Source organism: Delphinus delphis, chromosome 4, assembly GCF_949987515.2.
Source record: "Delphinus delphis chromosome 4, mDelDel1.2, whole genome shotgun sequence".
Taxonomy (NCBI): Eukaryota; Metazoa; Chordata; class Mammalia; order Artiodactyla; family Delphinidae; genus Delphinus; species Delphinus delphis.
The window spans coordinates 106,981,080-107,001,246 of NC_082686.1; the positions used below are offsets into that span (position 1 = coordinate 106,981,080).

General features: G+C 37.8%; 1 protein-coding gene across 3 annotated transcripts in view; it reads left to right on the forward strand.

The window, feature by feature from the left end:
- VEPH1 (ventricular zone expressed PH domain containing 1) overlaps positions 1-20,167 on the forward strand; it is a 218,207-nt gene that overhangs the window by 162,766 nt on the left and 35,274 nt on the right. For all 3 annotated transcript variants that reach the window (XM_060011229.1, XM_060011231.1, XM_060011230.1), the window contains 2 exons: positions 1,305-1,444; positions 3,977-4,111. In XM_060011229.1, the coding sequence (XP_059867212.1) occupies positions 1,305-1,444; positions 3,977-4,111 (275 nt within the window). The remainder of the gene's footprint in view (positions 1-1,304; positions 1,445-3,976; positions 4,112-20,167) is intronic.

Here is a 20,167-nt window from a genome sequence, read left to right on the forward strand (position 1 = left end):
TATGTTTCTAAATTGCCCTGTGGCTTTATTGTTTGGTTTCCAATGTCGTCTTCTCTAATCTATCATTGGCCACCCTCCCTTAACTCTTCCAAACTCTTTCCCAAAAGCCTGTTATTCCTTCACACCTGAGCCCTGATGGTGCACAGATAAGCTTCCCCCGTCCCCACAATTCTCTAGGGAACCCCATGCACTCTCATGGGTTGGGACTGACTCTACCACCTTATTAGGGTTCCCATCAGCTTTTAATAAACTCTAGTCCATTTCCATTTTTAATAGTAGGGCATAATTAATCTATTTATTTTCAAAATATTTCATTTAACATGTCAGATTAATTCTGAAACAATAAATACCCCATGAGCTATCGATATGACTCTACAGATTTAAAAATTCCCAGTATGGTAGAGCCTAAAGCATCCCAACGTGGCAACAGTTTGGCTGAGTTCAAATCCTGGTTCTGCCACAGATAGGGCAAACTTGAGCAATTTTTTCTGGATCCCTGAGCATCATTCATCTCTCCAGAAACTCTCTTTAGAGCATCTATTGAGTGCCACGTGCCAAGGTCATAGCGGTGAACAAGGCAGTCACAGTGGTTCACTAAGTTGACCCTTTAATGGGCTAAGATTCCTCATACTTAAAATAGAAACAGTAACACCCATCTTGTAGGGTTGTAAAAATCGAATGGCTCCTAAACGTGGCTCCTCAGCATCTCTGCTCTATGCCACCACCACCATGCTCCCCCACTTTCTTGTTCCTAAAGGATGATCTCTTTAAGTTTCCCTGCTGAAGCTCTTCAAGATGAAATAACCTTTTTGAACCAGGACAGTTCACAGGAAGCCACCCCCTGGCCAGAGTTATTCTGGGGGTTGTTTCTGGGGCCTCTGTACAACCAAGAGAACAGTGCCCCTGGTCATGGCACACCATCACTGCCCAGAAAATGCCTCGGTTTCCTTCACCCATTTGTTTATGCTTCCCAGGTTATTTCAAAGTTCCCAATCATATGGAAATGACACCTATCTCCATTTCTATTGGTAAGAGGTTTTTTCCTCCCCTGCAAGTTGCTTGGAGACTTCTCATCCATTGTTAATCAAAAGAAAAAGAGGAATAGAATACAGCTTGCTTAAAGCAGCTACATTTAAATCCACATTCCATGAAATGGATCTACTCCCAAATCCATAGTTGTTTGAAGTTATTAGCTCACAGACTGAAAACTAAAGAATGTATTTCTAAAGATGTTTGTATGTTGAAGTATAAGGTGTAACTCTGGGAAGAATCTAATGTTTAATGCTATGTGTATTTGTTTCTAGATTCTGTTAGAAGTTGTGTAGCAAAGCTGTTCTTCACTTGCTCCCTAAAGGGTCATTATTGCCTCTACAGTAAATCCAGTTTTATTCTCATCAGCCAAGAACCTCAGCCGTGGATCCAGATCATGTTCCTATTTCAGCAGGTGTGTATAATTCACATTCATCGTGGCTCCTTGATGAGAACAACTCACATTTTGATGTGAATCAAATTGTATATGAATATAAAAAACAGCATTGATTTTTCTTCCTTTTCTTGAAATAACGATCTTTACTAATCTTCTAACTAACGATCTTTACTAAACTTCTACTTTACTAACTAACTACTCTACTTTACTAACTAACTAATCTTCTAACTAACAATCTTTACTAAACTTCTACTTTACTAATGTTTTTCAAATGGGTTTCATCTTTGGCTTTGTTCTTAACAGTTGTCAGTTTTCCAAAACCAAACCAAGAAAACTTGATTTTACTTTTGCCCCTTCAGTCTTATTTTATTGACTTAGTCTGATTATTTGTTTTTCTCTTTGAGCAAACTCACCAAAAAACATGTTTATGCTGCTTTTCTTCTTTGTTCTTTTTACTATAATGTTTCCTTTCTTCTTCCACACCTTTGATATTATGTGATCTGGATGAAGCCTGACTTTGAGGTAAATAAAAATCAAATCTTTGACATGATAGTTACAAACCCAGTGCTAGCCTTGTATGCTGGGCCAGACTCTTCCCCTTCTCTGTCAGTTTATGCCTTCATGCAGTTCTCAAATTAACAGATTCCAGTCTAAATGGACCTCTTTGGAATGATGATTAATTAAATCAGGTCCTGTTCTTCTTTAAGTGAAAGATCATATGCTGTATAAGTTTCTGATAATAATCAAGAAATTCCCAGATGTGTCCACATTTATTTTAACTTTTTATTTTATATTGGAGTATAGCTGATTAACAACGTTGTGATAGTTTCAGGTGCACAGCAAAGCATGTGTGTACATTTTGGGTTTCACAATCAATCTGTTACTGCTCTTAACCTTTTTAAATCTGTGGGCAACTTACTCAGGGTATAAGATCCTCTGCCTTTTCCCACTCAGTATAAAACGCAGCTCATCTTGAGGATAACAATAAGATTTTTCTAGGAAAAAAAATTGTTATTCACTTACTAAATAGAAACTTTGTACACAAAGACCACCTAGAGAGTCTTATAAGTCAATGTTTGGACAGTCATTGACATAGAAAATGGGATTTTACAAGGCAAAATCATTATTTTATTATACCTCACACATAAAGGATAATATATATGGTATTTTATATGTGTGTGTGTATAATTTTATGACTTTTATGTTCTATATGTTTTTATAAAATTGTTCCCTTGAATTGAGACACTTCTCACATTCATAGATGTAACACCACAACATGTAAATAACTGTTAAACACATAATTGGTTAGTAAACATACAAACAGTTTAAATCTTCCTTTGAAAATTTTAGAACCTAGGGGCAGGACAGGAATAAAGATGCAGACGTAGAGAATGGACTTGAGGACACGGGGAGGGGGAATCAAGCTCCACCTGGGACGAAGTGAGAGGGTAGCACTGACATGTATACAGTACCAAATGTAAAATAGATAGCTAGTGGGAAGCAGCCACATAGCACAGGGAGATCAGCTTGTGACCACCTAGAGGGGTGGGGTAGGGAGGGTGGGAGGGAGATGCAAGAGGGAGGAGATATGGGGATGTATGTATATGTATATAGCTGATTCACTTTGTTATACAGCAGAAACTAACACACCATTGTAAAGCAATTATACTCCAATAAAGATGTTAAAAAATGTTTATTTTCATTGGCTTGAATGATATATATGTAAATGTGATTCTTTTTTTACATTGACAATCTCATTTTCCCAAACTGAGAATATCTTAAAGCTCTAAGAATATTCAGCCATTACACATTTTATAACCGAAAATGTTTGTGTTTCCCCAACCCCCCCACTCATACTGTTCACATCTGAGCAATTGAACAATGAACTCTTGGTTATTTCATGTCTATTCTTCATGATTTACTCTGTATAAATAAACTTGATATTTGTACTCTGTACTCTCTTGGTATTTGTTTTAATTTTATACCTTAATTCTCAGATCTTTGAAAAATAAATATATATATTAATATTAACCATTTTCCAATTAAGTAACATGCTTGAGAAATGATTGAAGTAAATACTACATTACAAAGGTTAGGCATATTTATAGAGATCAATATCAACTGTCTTAAAAATCCTATTTATGGGCTTCCCTGGTGGCGCAGTGGTTGGGGGTCTGCCTGCCAATGTGGGGGACGCGGGTTCGTGCCCTGGTATGGGAGGATCCCACATGCTGCGGGGCAGCTGGGCCCGTGGGCCATGGCCGCTGGGCCTGCGCGTCCAGAACCTGTGCTCCGCAACGGGAGAGGCCACAGTGGTGAGAGGCCCGCGTACCGCAAAAAAAAAAAATCCTATTTATGTTAAATTTTCTGTTAAGAAATAAAAAACATGAAATGTACCATATGTTTGATCTTCAAGACAGGTTTCCCTGTAGCTTTATTTAAATTTAAACCATTTTTAAGTTCAGACCAAGCCTAATAGTGCTTTGCAGTCAATCAAACAATAAGGACAAGAGATAACATGTCACGTTTCTCTCATTAATGCCCTTTCAGAGCCTATTTCCTGAGCCCCTGTCTATACAGAGCCGTTCTGTGCAATTTCTCAGAGCTCTGTGGGAGAAGACCCAGACAGAGGGTGCTCACAGCTTTGAAACAGCCATGATGGAGTCCACATTCCCACAGCAGAAGGTAAATGCTTTTTTCCTTGGACATGTTATTTTAAACCAAGATTCAAGATTAGCTTGAAACAGTTTGCCTTTTCTTGATAGTTCAGTTTTTTCCCTTCATTCCTTTATTTTCTTTTATTATTAGAAAACACTAAGTAATGATTTACATGTCATGCTATAGTGGACTCAGGACCTAGAGATATCAGTAGACAAGGTCACTGCCCTTTGAGGCTCCCAGACTGACATAATACTGCCCACTCAGAGCCACACAAAAACCACACACATGGTATGGAATAGAAAACATTTTACAAAAGAAGACAGACAACTCTAGGACTGAAAAGGAAAGAGCATTGGGGAATCAAGCTCCAGCTTCTTTAGTGCTTTTCATTTCATCCTTTGATACTTCCTCTCATAACCTTGCCCTCTGTTGTCACCACAAAGCTAGAAAGGGAAGACAAGGTGAACAGGAAGGTCAGGGTGGGAAAGAGCTCTGTTGAGGCAGACAAGAATGATGTGAGACAGAGCATTTTAGGAGTGTGGAAACAGGGGCATCACTCTCAGAACACAGTTGGCCGAGATCTCCCGAGCAGGCCCTTGAACTGGGAAAGGACCAAAATGTGGAGCTACGCCTATCCAGTCAACAGAGTGTAACCAGAAGTGGACGTTCACTGCCGTGATCAGATCTGCCCATGAGAAAGGTCACAGGCCTGGCTATGGAGAGAATGATTAGAGGAAGCCTGACTGGAGACAGGAAGACTACAAAGGAAGCAACTACTGTAGTCAGGTAGGAAATGAAGGCCTGAGCTAAAGTTGGAAGTTGTAGGAAGAGGATGGATTCAAGAGCCATTAAAGAAACAGAATCAACAGGACTTGGTCCTTATAAGGAAATTGAAAGAACCAAGGATGACTCCAGGTGCATTGTGTGGCCAATGGATGATGGCACCATCTTGAAAAAGAGAGACCACAAAGGAAGCTGATGTGGAGGAAGAAGATAAATCATTCTGGCTTACATGTTTTGAGTGTGAGTGGTTTGTGTAGATAACCAGATGGTAATGGTGGTTGAATTGCCACTGTGGACCTCAGGAAGAAGGACATGACTGGAGATAATGGATTTGGGAGTCAAAGATAGCACTTGATGTCATGACAGTAGACTGGATAACTCAGGAAGAACATGGATAATGAGAATAGAGAATGGTTATTGATCTCTCCTTAGTAAATTGCCAGCTTCTGTAAGTCCTTCTCATACTCAGAGATCCTGATTATCCTTATTTTGCCTTCAAGAAAGCCCAGTAATAAGCATTGGATGCTTACTGATCAAACCAGAGATTCTGAGAGTATATGATCATGGTCTTTGTCCTTGTTTTACTATTGAGAAGGGGAACAAACATACTAATATTAAATAAACTCAAAGTACAAACAACTAGCAAATTAATCAAAAGCTGTTACATTGTGAAACATAACTCAATACCTCTTAAGTGCTGAAGGATTGTGAAAAGATGAGAAATGGGTGTGATTAATCAGAAGTTTAGTTAGTATGGTCTGTAACACACTGAAGCCACACCCAATTATTGCATCACTATTTTTTGGCTTTGGTTTAAGAATTAGACATGTAGTATTAAGAATAAAAGAAATGCCATAGTTGCATCAATGCAAACTAGAATGGAATTCTTTGCATATTTCCTGCAAATTTTAAAGTTTTGTATCATGTTTAAAGACAATGCCTCAAATTCTTATAAATGTTTCATAGTGAACTGTAGTTTAACTAGAGGGAACTTGTAAATTAAACCTCAGCAGACTGCTTCAAGTCCTAAGAGGCTGAAAAAAAACCCCAGAACTTCACAAACCAGTTTTGTGCATGCTCACAAGTATACTTATTCATATTTCTTCTATTTCATACCAATAAATATTCCTCTAGGGAAAAATTAACTGCAAACCAAAATGTTTTATAAATTTTTAAAACTCTATAATTTGGTTTATTCATAACTAATAGAAAAACTTTGATGTCTGGAATGTGCACTGTGTGACAAAGTTTATCAACCTGGGTATTTCTCAATCAAATTGATTTTCTACTCTCTTTATTTTATGAAGTGTTCTTCCCATGAAATTCACAACAGCTGTGAGAATGGTCCAAAGTTTGCTTTCTTTTCACCATATGTGCCAGTCTGTACATACACTAGTGATTTGAAAATGATGGGCATGTGTGTATCTGTTGCTGTGATAGAATTAATACTGCAGCCAACTGGATTCAGGTATAGAAGAAAGGAAGACACTTCTGAGAAAATGCCTAAATCTTTAGAATATAATGCTCTGGAGAGTTTGTTATTGAGAATTCATTTTAATAAAATCTTGGAATTTTAGAATTGAAAATCAACGGTAAGTTATCTATTAATTTGTAAAGTGCTTGAGGGCAAGGGATGCACTATGTTTACCATTATATTTCCAGGGTCACACAGTGCCTGGCACGTGGTAGGCTCTCAGTAAATGATGAGTATCAATTGAATAAGTAAATAAATCCTGTCACTTTCCAGATGTTAAAATTGGAAGCATAGGGACCTGTCGTAGGTCACCTACCTAATCAGGTTCAGAGCTAGAGCACAAGCATACACCATGGTGACACTGGGTCCACCACCAATATATCTGGGTTTTCTCTACTCTGGCTTGTAAAATTACAGTTCTCTGCCTCTTGAAGTAAGCCTTGATCAGCCAATGATATATGAGAAGGGATATGTGTCACTCCAGGCAGAAGCTTTTCAAAGCCAGTGTTCCATTCTCCATCTTCCCTTTCTTACCCTACCATGGGGACTGCAGAAGCAAATGTTGATATTGAGTTGTCAGAAGACAGACAAAACCTGGAACCCCAAACTACCACATAGAGGACTGCTGCTCTGGAGAGACACCCAGACCCACCACACACTTCGCATGATGAAGGAACAATCTTCTGTTTTGTTAAAGACAGAAGTTTTGGTGTTTGTTATGGGAGTATAACCTATCTATCTTGACTACTTTTCTTAATTTTAAATAGTAATAAAAACATTTTTTAAAAACTTGGATTAATGGAAAGATATGCCCTTCTCATGGATTAATGGAAAGATATGCCCTTCTCGTGGCTAGGAACACTGATTATACAAATGGAAATTTTCTCTCAAATCATAAATACAATTTATTTCCAATCATAATAGCAACAGAATTTCTTCATGGAGTTTGACAAAGTGATCCTAGATTTGAAAATAACCAAAACAGTTCTGCAAAAGAACAGAGAGGAGAAAATTTTTCTACTAGGAAATGAAAACTTATTCTAAAAGCACAATAAGATGAGGAGGTGATTATTGCTGTAGGGATAAATTAATACTAATAAGGAATAAAGAGTCCAGAGATAGTTCCAAGCATATATGGACACTTGGTAGATGATAGAAAGGAGATTTCCAATCAGTGAGGAGAAAATAAAATATTTTAAAAATAATATGGGGGACATGTGACTTTTCAGATGGAAAAGATAAAATTAGATCCCACCCAGACACTATAATAAATAAACTAACTCTAGATAAAGCTCTAAATGTAATCAATGAAACTTTACAACAAGTAGAAGAAAATACCCATAGTTGTCTTTGTGACTTCAGGATAAGAAAGAATTTCAGACATAAGTAAACAGAAATCATAAAGGAAATATGAATAGATTCGAGTACTTAAAAAGTTTAAATTTCTGTATGACAAATTACACCACAACAAAGTTAAAAGGCAAGCACAACCTGGGAGAAGTTATTTAAAATATGTGTAAGGGCCCTGAACCAAGATGGTGGAGTAGAAAGACGTGCTTTCCCTCCCTCTTGTGAGAACACCAGAATCACAACTAGCTGCTGGACAATCATCGACAGGAAGTTGCTGGAACACACCAAAAAAGATACCCCACATACAAAGACAAAGGAGAAGCGACAGTGAGACGGTAGGAGGGGCGCAATCACAATAAAATCAAATCCCATAACTGCTGGGTGGGAAACTCACAGACTGGAGAACACTTATACCACAGAAGTCCACCCACTGGAGTGACGGTTCTGAGCCCCACATCAGGCTTCCCAACCTGGGGGTCCAGCAATGGGAGGAGGAATTCCTAGAGAATCAGACTTTGAAGGCTAGTGGGATTTGATTACAGGACTTCGACAGGACTGGGAGAAACAGAGACTCCACTCCTGGAGGGCACACACGAAGTAGTGTGCACATCGGGACCCAGGGGAAGGAGCAGTGACTCCATAGGAGACTGAACCAGACCTACCTGCTAGTGTTGGAGGGTCTCCTACAGAGGTGGGGGGTGGCTGTGGCTCACCATGGGGACAAGGACACTGGCAGCAGAAGTTCTGGGAAGTACTCCTTGGTGTGAGCCCTCCCACAGTCTGTCATTAGCCCCACCAAAGAGCCCAGGTAGGTTCCAGTGTTGGGTTGCCTCAGGCCAAACAACCAACAGGGAGGGAACCCAGCCCCACCCATCAGCAGTTAAGTGGATTAAACTTTTACTGAGCCCTGCGCACCAGAACAACAGTCAGCTCCACCCACCACCAGTCCCTCCCATCAGGAAACTTGCACAAGCCTCTTGGATAGCATCATCCACCAGAGGGCAGACAGCAGAAGCAAGAACTACAATCCTGCAGCCTGTGGGAAAAAAAAAAACACATTCAAAGAAAGATAGACAAGAAGAAAAGGCAGAGGGCTATGTACCAGATGAAGGAACAAGATAAAACCCCAGAAAAACAACTAAATGAAGTGGAGATAAACAACCTTCCACAAAAAGAATTCAGAATAATGATAGTGAAGATGATCCAGGACCTCGGAAAAAGAATGGATGCAAACATCGAGAAGATGCAAGAAATGTTTAACAAAGACCTAGAAGAATTAAAGAACAAGCAAACAGAGATGAACAATACAATAACTAAAATGAAAACTACACTAGAAGGAATCAATAGCAGAATAACTGAGGCAGAAGAACGGATAAGTGACCTGGAAGACAGAATGGTGGAATTCACTGCTGCAGAACAGAATAAAGAAAAAAGAATGCAAATAAATGAAGAGAGCCTAAGAGACCTCTGGGACAACATTATTCACAACAACATTCACATTATAGGGGTCCCAGAAGGAGAAGAGAGAGACAAAGGACCAGAGAAAATATTTGAAGATATTATAGTTGAAAACTTCCCTAACATGGAAAAGAAAATAGCCACCCAAGTCCAGGAAGCTTAGAGAGTCCCATACAGGATAAACCCAAGGAGAAACACACCGAGATACATAGTAATCAAACTGGCAAAAATTAAAGACAAAGAAAAAGTATTGAAAGCAGCAAGGGAAAAATGACAAATAACATGCAATAGAACTCCCATAAGGTTAACAGCTGATTTCTCAGCAGAAACTCTACAAGCCAGAAGGAAGTGGCATAATATACTTAAAGTGATGAAAGGGAAGAAGCTACAACCAAGATTCCTCTACCTGGCAAGGATCTCATTCAGATTCGATGGAGAAATCAACAGCTTTACAGTTAAGCAAAAGCTAAGAGAATTCAGCACCACCAAACCAGCTCTACAACAAATGCTGAAGGAACTTCTCTATGTGGGAAACACAAGAGAAGAAAAGGACCTGCAAAAACAAACCCAAAACAATTAAGAAAATGGTCATAGGAACATACATATCGATAATTACCTTAAACGTGAATGGATTACATGCTCCAACCAAAAGACACAGGCTTGCTGAATGGATACAAAAAAAAGGCCCATCCATATGCTGTCTACAAGAGACCCACTTCATACCTAGGGACACATACAGACTGAAAGTGAGGGGATGGAAAAAGGTATTCCATGCAAATGGAAATCAAAAGAAAGCTGGAGTAGCAATACTCATATCAGATAAAATAGACTTTAAAGTAAAGAATGTTACAAGAGACAAGGAAAGATACTACATAATGACCAAGGGATCGATCCAAGAAGAAGGTATAACAATTATAAATATATATGCACCCAACATAGGAGCACCTCAATACATAAGGCAACTGCTAACGGCTATAAAAGAGGAAATCGACAGTAATGCAATAATAGTGGGGGACTTTAGAACCTCACTTACACAAAAGGACAGATCATCCAAAATGAAAATAAATAAGGAAACAGAAGCCTAAATGACACAATAGGCCAGATAGATTTAATTGATATTTATAGGACATGCCATCCAAAAACAGCAGATTACACTTTCTTCTCAAGTGCACATGGAACATTCTCCAGGATAGATCACATCTTGGGTCACAAATCAAGCCTCAGAAAATTTAAGAAAATTGAAATCATATCAAGCATCTTTTCTGACTACAACGCTATGAGATTAGAAATGAATTACAGGGAAAAAAACGTAAAAAACACAAACACATGGAGGCTAACAATATGTTACTATATAACCAAGAGATCACTGAAGAAATCAAAGAGGAAATCAAAAACTACCTAGAGACAAATGACAATGAAAAGACGATGATCCAAAACCTATGGTATGCAGAAAAAGCAGTTCTAAGAGGGAAGTTTATAGCTATACAAGCCTACCTCAAGAAACAAGAACAATCTCAAATAAACAATCTAACCTTACACCTAAAGGAACTAGAGAAAGAAAAACAAACGAAACCCAAAGTTAGCAGAAGGAAAGAAATCATGAAGATCGGAGCAGAAATAAATGAAATAGAAACAAAGAAAACAATAGCAAAGATCAATAAAACTAAAAGCTGGTTCTTTGAGAAGATAAACAAAATTGATAAACCATTAGCCAGATTCATCAAGAAAACGAGGGAGAGGACTCAAATCAATAAAATTAGAAATGAAAATGGAGAAGTTACAACAAACACCACGGAAATAGAAAGCATCCTAAGAGACTACTACAAGTAACTCTATGCCAATAAAATGGACAACCTGGAAGAAATTGTCAAATTCTTAGAAAGGTATAACCTTCCAAGACTGAACCAGGAAGAAATAGAAAATATGAACAGACCAATCACAAGTAATGAAATTGAAACTGTGATTAAAAATCTTCCAACAAACAAAAGTCTAGGACCAGATGGCTTCACAGGTGAATTCTATCAAACATTTAGAGAAGAGCTAACACCCATCCTTCTCAAACTCTTCCAAAAAATTGCAGAGGAAAGAACACTCCCAAATTCATTCTATGAGGCCACCATCACACTGATACCAAAACCAGACAACTACAATAAAGGAAAATTACAGACCAATATCACTGATGAATATAGATGCAAAAATCCTCAACAAAATACTAGCAAACAGAATCCAACAACACATTGAAAAGATCATACACCATGATCAAGTGGGATTTATCCCAGGGATGCAAGGATTCTTCAATATACACAAATCAATCAGTGTGATACACCATATTAACAAATTAAAGAGTAAAAACCATGTGATCATCGCAATAGATGCAGAAAATGCTTTTGACAAAATTCAACACCAATTTATGATAAAAACTCTCCAGAAAGTGGGCATAGAGGGAACCTAACTCAACCTAATAATGCTATATATGACAAGCCCACAGCAGACATCATTCTCAGTGGTGACAAACTGAAAGCATTTCTTCTAAGATCAGGAACAAGACAAGGATGTCCACTCTCACCACTATTATTCAACATAGTTTTGGAAGTCCTAGCCACAGCAATCAGAGAAGAAAAAGAAATAAAAGGAATACAAATTGGAAAAGAAGAAGTAAAACTGTCACTGTTTGCAGATGACATGATACTATACACAGAGAATCCTAAAAATGCCACCAGAAAACTACTAAAGGTAATCAATGAATTTGGTAAAGTTGCAGGATACAAAATTAATGCACAGAAATCTCTTGCATTCCTATCCACTAATGATGAAATATCTGAAAGAGAAATTAAGGAAACACTCCCATTTACCATTGCAACAAAAAGAATAAAATACCTAGGAATAAACCTACCTAGGGAGAGAGAAGGCCTGTATGCAGAAAACTATAAGACACTAATGAAAGAAATTAAAGGTGATTCCAACCAATGGAGAGATATACCATGTTCTTGGATTGGAAAAATCAATACTGTGAAAATGACTATACTACCCAAAGCAATCTACAGATTCAATGCAATCCCTATCAAATTACCAATGGCATTTTTTATAGAACTAGAACAAAAAATCTTAAAATTTGTATGGAGACACAAAAGACCCCGAATAGCCAAAGCAGTCTTGAGGGAAAACTCCGGAGCTGGAGGAATCAGACTTCCTGACTTCAGACTATACTACAAAGCTACAGTAATGAAGACAATATGGTACTGGCACAAAAACAGAAACAGATCAATGGAACAAGATAGAAAGCCCAGAGATAAACTCACGCACCTATGATCAACTAATCTATGACAAAGGAGGCAAGGATATACAATGGAGAAAAGACAGTCTCTTCAATAAGTGGTGCTGGGAAAACTGGACAGCTACATGTAAAAGAATGAAATTAGAACACTCCCTAACACCATACATAAAAATAAAGTCAAAATGGATTAGAAACCTAAATATAAGACTGGACACTATAGAACTCTTAGAGGAAAACATAGGAAGAACACTCTTTGACATAAATCACAGCAAGATCTTTTTTGACCCACCTCCTAGAGTAATAAAAACAAAAATAAACAAATGGGACCTAATGAAACTTAAACGCTTGCGCAGCAAAGGAGACCATAAACAAGACGAAAAGACAACCCTCAGAATGGGAGAAAATATTTGCAAACAAATCAACAGACAAAGGATTAATCTCCAAAATATATAAACAGTTCATGCAGCTCAATAGTAAAAAAACAAACAGCCCAATCCAAAAATGGGCAGAAGACCTAAATAGACATTTCTCCAAAGAAGACATACAGATGGCCAAGAACCACATGAAAAGCTGCTCAACATCACTAATCATTAGAGAATTTCAAATCAAAACTACAGTGAGGTATCACCTCACACCAGTTAGAATGGGCATCATCAGAAAATCTACAAGCAACAAATGCTGGAGAGGGTGTGGAGAAAAGGAACCCTCTTGCACTGTTGGTGGGAATGTAAATTGATACAGCCACTATGGAGAACAGTATGGAGGTTCCTTAAAAAACTACAAATAGAATTACCATATGATCCAGCAATGCCATTACTGGGCATATACCCAGAGAAAACCATAATTCAAAAAGACCTATGCACCCCAGTGTTCACTGCAGCACTGTTTACAATAGCCAGGACATGGAAGCAACCTAAATGCCTATCGACAGACGAATGGATAAAGAAGATGTGGTACATATATACAATGGAATGTTTCTCAGCCATGAAAAGGAACAACATTGGGTCATTTGTAGAGACATGGATGGATCTAGCGACTGTTATACAGAGTGAAGTAAATCAGAAAGAGGAAAACAAATATCGTATATTAACACATGTATGTGGAACCTAGAAAAATGGTACAAATGAACCGGTTTGCATGGCAGAAGTTGAGACATAGATGTAGAGAACAAATATATGGACACCGAGGAGGGAAAGCTGTGAGGGGGTGGTGGTGGGATGAATTGGGAGATTGGGATTGACATGTATACACTGATGTGTATAAAATTGATGACTAATAAGAACCTACTGTATAAAAAATAAATAAAATTAAAAATTAAAATAAATAAATAAATAAAATAAAATATATGTAACACACAAAACTCTCCTACACATCAACAAGGAAGAGACAAACAACCCAAGGGAAAACTGGGCAAAGAACATGAACAGAAAATTCACTGAACAAAAACTCAAGTCGCCAAAACACCTAAGAAAGGATGTTTAGACTCACTAAAAATCATTGAAATAATTGATTTAAAATGTTAAAAATGAAATACTTTTTACAATGATCAGACTGGCAAGAATAAAAAATTGTGGCAATACAAGTTTTGGCAAAGATGTGAAAATATAAGAATGTTCATACATGACATATGAGACTAAAACAGGTTTATCTCCTTAAAAAAGAAAAAAGTGGGCTTCCCTGGTGGCGCAGTGGTTGAGAGTCCGCCTGCCGATGCAGGGGACACGGGTTCGTGCCCCGGTCCGGGAAGATCCCACATGTCGCGGAGCGGCTGGGCCCGTGAGCCATGGCCGCTGAGCCTGCGCGTCCGGAGCCTGTGCTCCACAACGGGAGAGGCCACCACAGTGAGAGGCCCATGTACCACAAAAAAAAAAAAGAAAAAGAAAAAGAAAAAAGTACTTAAGAAAAAAATATATGTAGTCAATAATTAGATTCATAAATGACAACTAGCTGGCAGTCAGGGTAGGTGAGTAACTTTCCAGAAGTTACTTAATTACATTTACAACTTATCAGAAAAAAACCCTTAAGCATTTTCCCCCACAAAGGATTCCCCTATCTAGTTAATTAACATATCCATCACCTCACATATTCTTTCTTTCTTCCCTTCCTTCCTTCCTTCCTTTCCCTCCCTCCCTCCCTCCCTCCTTTCTTTCTTCCTTCCTTTCTTTCTTTCTTTCTTTCTTTCAGAACATTTAAGTAGGAAATGCTCATTTCTTTCCACAAGGAGGTTTTATATTATAACATATAAAAATGTTCTGTCCTAGACAAGGTTTAAGACAAATTTTCCTTTACAACCTTTTTAAAAGAGCAATCTGGCAATAGCTGGTTATATTATAAATTCATGTACTCTACTATCTTGCAATTACATTTCTAGGTGAAACTCTCACATATTTGCACCAGAAGACATACAGATGTTACCTGAACATTGTTTGCACCAAAAAATCAGGAACAATGCAAATGTTCATCATTAGAAGGACACAGAAAAATGTCGTGATCTAGTCATGCTACACAGGCAGTTAAAGTGAATTAATTAGACCTATGTGTAGTAACATGGAATAAATCTTAAAAACATAATATTGATTTTTAATAAGCAAGTTGCAAAATTATGATATGAATAGTATGATAGCTTGCATATATTTTTGAAACACACTGAGCAGTATTATGCATTATTTATAGGTACATATACTTGTGATAAAAATACAACAGCATATTTAGAATCACACCAAATTCATGATGGCATTGCCTCTGGATAACGAGGAACTGGGGAAAGGAAGGAGGGAAGTGTTACTGGGAAGAAAATTAAGGAGATCTCAATTGCATCTATAATTTTGTTTTTAAAAAATCAGAAACAAAATATTAGCATTTGTTAAATTTGGCCTGCAGGGTCATGGGTATTTGTTACATTATCCTTTGTACATGCTTTTCTTTCTTTCCTTCTTTTCCTTTCTTTCTTCCTTCCTTCCTTCCTTCCTTTCTTTCTTTCTTTATTCCTTCCTTCCTTCCTTTCTTCCTTTCTTTTTTTCTTTTTCTTTTTTTTTCTGATTAAACCTGTAATGTCTAAGAGTAGAGGATTAATATATTTAACTACAAAAAATATAAAATTTTTAAAAACAAAATCTATTTAGTAACTTGAAAATATGTGTAACAAGTATGAAAGACAAGTTTAATATCCTTAAGATACTGTGGGTTCGTGCAAATCAATAATCAGTGGGCCAAAGACATGAGCAAATAATTCAAAGGAGACTTTGAGTGCAGAAAAAGTATTCAACCTCATTATTAGTCAAGATTAAAAAATTGAAATTAAAATAACGGTACCTTTTTAATCCATTTTTAAAAAGGCAATAATCAGTGCTGGCTAGAGTAAGGGAGTTTAGACACTTTCACACATTTCTAGTCAGAGTGTAAATTATTTCAACATTTCTAAATACGTAATTTAGCAATGCAGGTCAAGAGTCTTAAAAATATTCATATCCTTTAACACAGTGATTCTACTTCTAAGAATCTGTTCTAAATAAATAATCTGAAATGTGTATAGAACTTAAGGTACCCCACACCAAAAAAATACTTTGGAGTAATCTGTTAACAGCCTAAATGTCTAAAGGTGGGAAAATGAAAGTGTTATATACATATGCTTGGGGTGGGAGGGGGAAGCTGGGGCGAAGTGAGAGTAGCATCGAAATATATATACTACCGAATGTAAAATAGTTGGCTGGTGGGAAACAGCAGCATAGCACAGGGAGATCAGCTCCGTGCTTTGCAAGGACCTAGAGGGGTGGGATAGGGACAATGGGAGGGAGACTCAAGAGGGAGGGGTTATGGGGACATGTGTATGCATATGGCTGATTTGCTTTGTTGTGCAACAGAAGCTAACACAGTATTGTGAAGCGATTACACTCCAATAAAGATCTATTAAAAATATATATATACACATTATAACACAATGTAGTATAATATTTTCTAATATATAATTTAGATTATTAAAATAAAATAATTTACAATATGTGATATATCATAATAATGTACATAACATATATGTCTAAAGATGGGACAATTAAAGTAATACATATATATAGACATCCATCTACAGGGAAGAATGTTAAGAAACCATGAAAAATCATGTTTATGAAAAATGTTTAATGACATGAAACAATGCTTACGTCAGATACCACATTGTGGGATGCAAAATTATTTATATAAAGAAGATTATTTGAGATTTGCCCATTAAGACAGCCGAAAGGAAATATACCAAAATGTTAGCAATGATTAGCTCTGGTTGATGGGATTAGCTATCTTCTAAATTTTCTCTAAGTATCTATTTCTTTTACAACCAAGCGAAAAATATAATTACAGAAGTACCACTTTTACTTATATTGCTTTTTGTAAGTAAATGTAAGTAACTGAGCAGTTTATTTAAATAAGGGAAATTTTATTTTACTAAGCAGAGATGAGTGATGCAGCATCATATTGGCAGTGTCAAAGATATTGGTCTTTAACATCTTAAGGAAGGAGGAGATGTTCATTTATGTTTCCAGTAAATAATTAGAGTGCTTACAATTGCCAGGTAGTCTTCTAGATGCTGAAGATAGAGGAATGAATTTTAAAAATACATAATAAAAAAAGAAAATTCCATTTTCAGATAACCAATTTTCACTGTAAAATAAGGATTTTAGAAAAAGGGCAGAAAATCCATTGATTTATTTAAGAAATGAAGAGAATGGCCTCTGTGGAGTAACTAGAGATACTATTAATAATTCCATTCCAGGGCACGTGCACCCAGCCCTTCAGAGGGAGCAGTGCTCTGATTATCAGAGAACCAGACAGTTGACAAAGCTGATGCAGAGATTGCTGAAGGGCTGGAATGTGAGAGAGGGTCTCTTTTATTGACACACATGTTCCAGTTCCCAAAGCATGGAGAAATTCCATATGCCATAGAAATGAGTTTTCGAAGCTATGGCCATTATGGAAACAAAACCAGAAAAATTTAAATTTACTGCTGAAATAAAATGTACCCCATGTGGCTAACACTTGGAGATTTGTTTTCAGTCCACATTGCTACGAACACACTTGACAGTTCCCGGGGTAACTGGCTGTAGTGTCAAAGTATAAATAAAACCAAAGCTCCAATTCTTGGTAGAACAAAAAGAGACCTTCTGATGCTCCCAAAGGCTTAGATTTAGTGTTTTGAGTTACCGTGTTAACATAGTGCTTGAATAAATAAATACATAATAAGTAAATAAGTAGTGGGCTTATTATATATAGAATGTAACTTCAAAATCTTACCGGAAATTCAAGTGTACATGTGTGATATAAGTGACAAGTGTTGGTAGGCCAGCCTCAAAAGAGAACAGTGTGAACCCAGGTGTCTCAGAGAGGTTAGCTGTGTTGAATCTCCCTTTCGGAGCAAGCTAGATAATAATGGGGTAGATGGAAATTAGGTTCGAGATTTCAGAAGCCTAGATGGGGTGGAGGGCTCTTAGGCTTTCAGGCTGTGAGCTCAGAACCAGGAAAACCTGACAGGCATATCTAGGAAGCAAAGGTGAGGTAAAGAGATAAAAAGAAGGTGTGAATAAGCATCCATCCAAAGAAGCCGGGCAAGTGGTAAATCCATTGATTATGGGGTAAATTCCATGGGAATGCAAGTCATGATAGGAAGGGGTTGGGAGGGCAGATTGAGGGCGAAGTGTGGATGCAGATGCAAAGTTGGGGGGAATGGTAGACATTAAAATACAAGATCTGGGCTTTTAAAAGCAAGAGGAAAGTGGTTCCATGTACGGAGAAATGACATGAGCAGTAACATGGAAGAGACAAAAGATCTCAGCGAAGTCATGGTAAATATGACTCAAGTTCATTCATTCAGTTAAAAATATTTTTTACAAATGCCTGCTCTGTGCCAAGTACTGTGCAGAGACCGAACTTAAACAACCACACCCTGCCCCATGGAGACAAGTAATGTACACGTAAATAAATACACAATTCCACACTGACAGATGCTGTACAAGCATAAAATGCCTGAAGAAAGAGATGAAGGACGAGGGCATTTGATGGATGGTCAGGGAAGTCTTCTCTGAGCTGGTGTCCAAGTTCTCCTGGCAAAGGAGCCTATTTGCATAAAGGCTTTGAGATTAAAAACACACACACACACACAAACAAACAAAAGAAGAAGAATTTAAAAAGAAAGTCAAAACCTTGGCATATTAGAGCATTCTTCTCCAAATTTAAATCACACATCCAATCAGAAAAGTTTTTAGAGTGAGCACCCTCCATGTTTATATTTATTTACTTATAAATTATATACATGTATTATACTCATTATTTCCATTAGAAAACATATTCAAAAACAGAAATTGTAAAGGAGGAGATGAAAAAGAATGTGGAAATTCCATTTTCCTCTTCCTACATCCCAGTGAATGGCCATTCATATGCAGGAGTCAACTCACTCCCCTTCCACAGTGTTGGAAGGAGTGTAAGGGTCAGGGTTGAGCCCAGTGAACAAAGGGAGAGTGAAGATTAAGGGGTTGAGAGTGGGTCTGGGGGAATTTACCCCTGGCCTCTTAAGCCATGGCAAAGAGATTTTATTGCACTATGTGGGAAGCCACCCAAGAGTTTCAAGCAGCAGACATTACCCAGCTTGTCTTCGAAAGATCACTCAGTCTGCTGTGTGGAGACTAGATCAGAAAGGGGCAAAAGTAGAATCGTGGAGATCACAAGGGAAACTATTGCTAATCCAGATGAGAGAAAAAGAGTAGTTAAAACTGGGATGGTCCTGGAGGGCTAGAAATAAATGACACATTCAATATAAATTTTGGAGGTAAATGAGTGGGGTGTAAAGGTGAGGGAGACTTTCGAACATCTTAAGTTTAAAATGCCTGTGAGATGTTCCGGTGGAATTGTCTAGTGGGCAAAAGGGAAATGGTTTAGGCCAGAAATATAAATGAGGGCATTGTTGGCACAGAGATGATGAAAGCCATGGGAAGATTAAAGCCATCTGGGAAGAGAGCACAGAGAGGGAAAGGACCCTGTTCAGGACTGAGGCCAGAGAACAGCCGAGAGACAAAAGAAACCCGGAAAGAGTAGAGGTCACATATATCAAGAGAGAGTCCAAGAAAGAAAGGAAAGGGAATTGGATGGAATTTGGCAACCAGATCAAGGAAGGTAAGTACAGATAAGCATCCATCCAATTTCTCCAGTTTTACTGGAGCTTTAAGAGCAGGGTTCAAACAGGAGTCAGTGGAGAACTGAGAAAGAAAGAATGAGGAAGGAGACTTAGAACATGTAGGGAGCCATTTTAAAAGTATGGTGCTGAATGGGTTGGTGATGGAGGAAGTGTGGAGATGGTTGAAAATGGAAGCCCCCAGATCACCTTTATAAGTTGTTGGGATAAAGCAATAGAGAGGGCGAGAATGATGAGCAGGTGAGAGGAAAAAGGACTCCACACAGGCCCAGGTCAATTAGTGGATTTGGTGGTGAGAAGATGAGTGAGTTCTTTTTTATGGCTTTTCATCTTTTTCAATGAAATAAGAGGTGAGGCCGTCAGCTGAATGTGGAGTCAGGGAAGGAGGAATGGAATGTAGGAGGTTTGAGGAAAGAGAAAGTTTGAAATGAAATTCTCACAGAAAGGATCCATGAATTTGCTAGAGAAAGATGGCAGGACTGTCTGGCAACAAGTAACATCCATTTGGGTTCTGAGATAACAGATTTAAACTGAAACAGACAGATGATTTTTTCCAGCAGTGATCAGCTGTTC